Genomic DNA, 3,935 nt, shown 5'->3' with positions numbered 1-3,935 from the left:
TTACATTTCCAAGTTTAAACAAAGTAGCATCTGGACAATGTTTAAACCCACAGCCTCACTGATACTTATCAAGAATAGAGCGTTTATTCAAGTGATCATTTACCTGCTGAAAATTTACTAAAATTTTACTTTTAAAAGGCAGGTTCGGGATAAACAATTTTAGACTTAAGACAGAACAGTCAAGTCTGTTTTCCTTAAGAAAGGGATTTAACAACTTAAGTATTTAAAAAAATCTGTAAAAATACCAATATTAAAAGAACAGTTAATTATTTCTAGTACACTGTCAAATAGCACGTCTAACAAAACAACTGTTGGAATAGGATCCAAGTGGATGGATTTTAGTCGAGCCATTCCCTTGGTGTTTTGAAGCAGTAATGTTTTCTTATATTAATAGTAAAAATGTGAAGTGGCACGAAAGATTAACAGCTTGAATGCCTACCACCTGTTCTTTTTCCATACTTGACCGCCTCAGGTTAACTACTGGCACCATGTGTTTGGAAGTACTGCTCAGAGGTCAAAAGTAGTTAACCTGGAGATGCATATTTCTTTCAAAGATTTTATTTTTGAAAACTAGGAATAAAACAGACAGAAAAAAGTAAACATTTTTTAGTACTAAGATTTGATCTTCTAAACAGGAGGGTTTAACCAGAATTATTGTTAGAAAATGACTGCAAGGAGTCGTTCACCAAGAATCTACAATATCATCAGATGTAAAACACTAAGATAACGACTGGGTCAGGACAAAAGAATAAGAGTTAATACCAGAACACCTCTACGGATTGAATCTATATCTGGGATAAAGAAGCTCCTACTGCTGCACTGCAGTTAATAAACTTGTTTGACAAAGGCTAATTCTAGCAATCAGGCAAGATCCCATGGCAACTATTATCTGTCTGTGGGATCTTTCAAAATGGCAGTGGCGGGCCGTCAGGGCCTTCAAGGCCTTCTCTGCTGGCCTAAAAAAATATCTGAATCACAAACTGATGTTAATTATATTTTGTCCATGAATACTTATTAAATAATTCCAAATAGTCTGTCCGCTTCCTTTCATAGCTTTTCCGATGGCTGTGCTGCTTCCAGACATGTATTTTCATATTAAAGCATTTAACCAATCACATTTCAGCCATCATTTGTTGCCAGGCAGGGTTAAAGTCAAAGAAGTCTGCCAGGAGGCCTTCACAATCTGTTCTGCAGGCCCTCTAACACAAAATAGATGTTGATTAAACCGTTGCTTCAACCAATCAGATTTTGAGTTGGTTTCACTAGGGCCCTCTAGCAGGCGTATTGATTGGATAGGATGGTGTAATATAAAAATCTGAATGAGAGCATCATGGGGCAGCTGTACACATTGGTATGTTTGGTGGTGAGCATTCCCGCGTCCACTGCTTCTGTCGAGTGGACATTTTCAGCCCTAAAGCAAATTAAAACTTATGCCAGAAATACGACAGGGCAGGTTTGACTTTCAGCATTAGCTTCGATGGCGATAGAAAGGGACTTCGTGATGGAACTGAAGCGCACGGATAATCTGTACGACAGAGTAATTGAACTGTTTTTGAGGAAAGAGAGGAGGATGGATTTTGTTTACAAATAATCCGAATTTTTGGTGAGTAAAATGTTGTGATTTTCCTAAATAATATTGCAAGTTTATGAGTTATTATTGATGTTTTTTATGTGTGTTACAGGCTGTAGCTGCAGTAGAAAGGAACTTGTTCACCCCTGGTTTGTCTATTCAATAAAGGCATTTATTGTGGCTATAGGAGTTATCTATCTGTGATGCATATTAAGATGGTTTTTATAACCATAAATTAGTTTTTGAGGGACGGGTTGATTCAGACGGAGCACTACTGAAGGCCTAGGTGTGAAATGCACAGTCCGCCACTGCAAAATGGTGATGTGACACAAAAAATGTAATGAATAAAGCAATTATATCCATGAAAATAAATCTGTAAAATTAAGCCTTCAAAATATCACATTCTCATAAACTAAGCAGTTTGTAAGCAGAAAAAATTCATTTTCTGAATCTCAACAGTTGTTGTATGTGGGTGGGAAACTAAAGAACTTAATAAGAAAAACTCATGAAGACAAACAGAGAGCGTGCATGTGCTGCCCATTTCGGCTTCTTCAAATAACAATGTTTCTTTTCAGCACACTAAGACATTTTCCTCTGTAGTAAACTAACAGAAGGAATGAACTTTCTTGGCAGTCTTTTCCTCTGATATTAGTAACATAAATGCTCTATCTTTTCTTTTTCAGATTTTCATCGAAACATTTTCAAGAAAGGAAGAAAACGAGGATCATGTCTGTAGCAAATCAAACGACCTTATTTGTCAAAGATTTTATTATCGTCGGTTTCCCTGGATTCCAAGATCAAGAAAGCAAAAAAACACTTTTTACATTCTTCCTCATTGCTTATCTTTTTATTTTGCTGGTAAATCTTATGCTGATCTTCATTTTTGCTGCTGACAGGAATCTTCACACTCCGATGTATCTTCTTGTGTGTAGTCTCGCCATTTTGGATATTGTGCTTTCAACAAACACCGTGCCTAGGATGTTAGCCCTCTTCATTTCAGATTCAAGATCGACTCCATTTGTGACCTGCTTTACTCAGACCTACTTCTTTTTGGGTCTTAGCTCAGTTGAATGTTTCCTTCTTGGCCTCATGGCTTACGACAGGCACATCGCAATCAGCAAACCCTTACATTATCCCTCCATAATGACTAACAGTCGCATTTTGAAGCTCATCATCTATAGCTGGGTGGGTGGATTCTTGTGTCCAGCAATAGCAGTGGGTCTCGCCCTTAGGTTTCCATTTTGTGGCCCTAATAAGATCACTCAGTGCTTCTGTGACTATTCTTCTGTGTTAATATTGGCCTGTGGGGACATCATGCTTACTAGCTATGTGGCATTAGCCATGGGCCTATCTATTTTATTTATTCCACTGATTTATATCATATTTTCCTATGCAAAGATCATTATGTCAGTACTGAAAATTAGCTCAGCTGGACGTATGAAGGCTTTTTCCACATGTGGCACACATCTACTGGTCATTTCTTTATACTTCTTTGTTACTGCTGGCGTATTCATTTCTTATCGAATTCCTGGCACTTCTGTCGATGTACGGATCATGGCAGCCGTGTTGCAGAATGTGTTTCCACCTCTGATGAACCCAATCATTTACTGTCTGAGAACGAAAGAAATCAGAGAAAGTTTTGTGAGGACCTTTAGAAAAATTAGAATTATACCATCGCGTTTATGAAACATTAAAGTCCTTTTCTATTAATTGTCAGATAAACTACAACAAACTAGGCCAGCATCATTTTGGTGAGGAAGAGGAGAAACATAACATAGTCATCATGTGGTTCAGCTGTGACCTACAATACTCTGTAGTGTAGATAACGTTAAATATGCTCAAACTAAAAAGTATTACATGCTGTTTCAGCAAAATAGTTAATGTGTCTGTTTAATTGCTCCAATTCTGTGTCCACTGCCTTTATATTTTGAAAGTTATTTGTATATTCATTTACAACTGTAGGTGTCATGGTGGCACTGTGACTAATACTGCCACATTTGATATATTTTTTTAGGTGGGGATTAAACCCGATTGAATTTCCATATTTTGCTCATGTTTGTGTATGTTTTCACTGCGTTTAAATGAATAATGTCTAACCAGATGTCAACTATTAACCTGCCCAGTGTTTGCGTTGTCATGGATTAGCCCACCCTAAAGTGCTGGTACCTGCCTTACAACTGTTGGTCTTGGGATTTGCAACGGCTGCCTGCAACTCTGATCAGAAAAAATATAAGGCAGTGGATGGTTATGTTGAATGATACATGGTCACAATTTTTGAAAGTCATGAGTAGTGTATTACACAAAAAACAATTTTTATTATTTACTTATTAATATTTTAAGTTGGAGCTCAAAGCTCATCCAATGG

The 3,935-nt window shown here is 37.2% G+C and overlaps 1 protein-coding gene across 1 annotated transcript; it reads left to right on the top strand.

The window, feature by feature from the left end:
• The first annotated feature begins 2,258 nt into the window (after positions 1-2,258).
• On the top strand, positions 2,259-3,460 carry LOC114641246 (olfactory receptor 11H6-like). Its single transcript, XM_028790325.2, has one exon. It carries the CDS (start codon positions 2,297-2,299, stop codon positions 3,254-3,256), a length of 960 nt encoding a protein of 319 aa, XP_028646158.2. The 5' UTR covers positions 2,259-2,296; the 3' UTR covers positions 3,257-3,460.
• Positions 3,461-3,935: the final 475 nt, after the last annotated feature.

This window comes from Erpetoichthys calabaricus, chromosome 4, assembly GCF_900747795.2.
Source record: "Erpetoichthys calabaricus chromosome 4, fErpCal1.3, whole genome shotgun sequence".
Classification (NCBI taxonomy): Eukaryota; Metazoa; Chordata; class Cladistia; order Polypteriformes; family Polypteridae; genus Erpetoichthys; species Erpetoichthys calabaricus.
The sequence above is the reverse complement of the archived record's forward strand: the minus strand, read 5'-3'. Positions and strand labels throughout refer to the sequence as shown.

What these genes read in the sequence shown, in the direction of transcription:
- LOC114641246 (XM_028790325.2), top strand. Translation starts at nt 2,297, where the DNA reads ATGTCTGTAGCAAATCAAACGACCTTATTTGTCAAAGATTTTATTATC.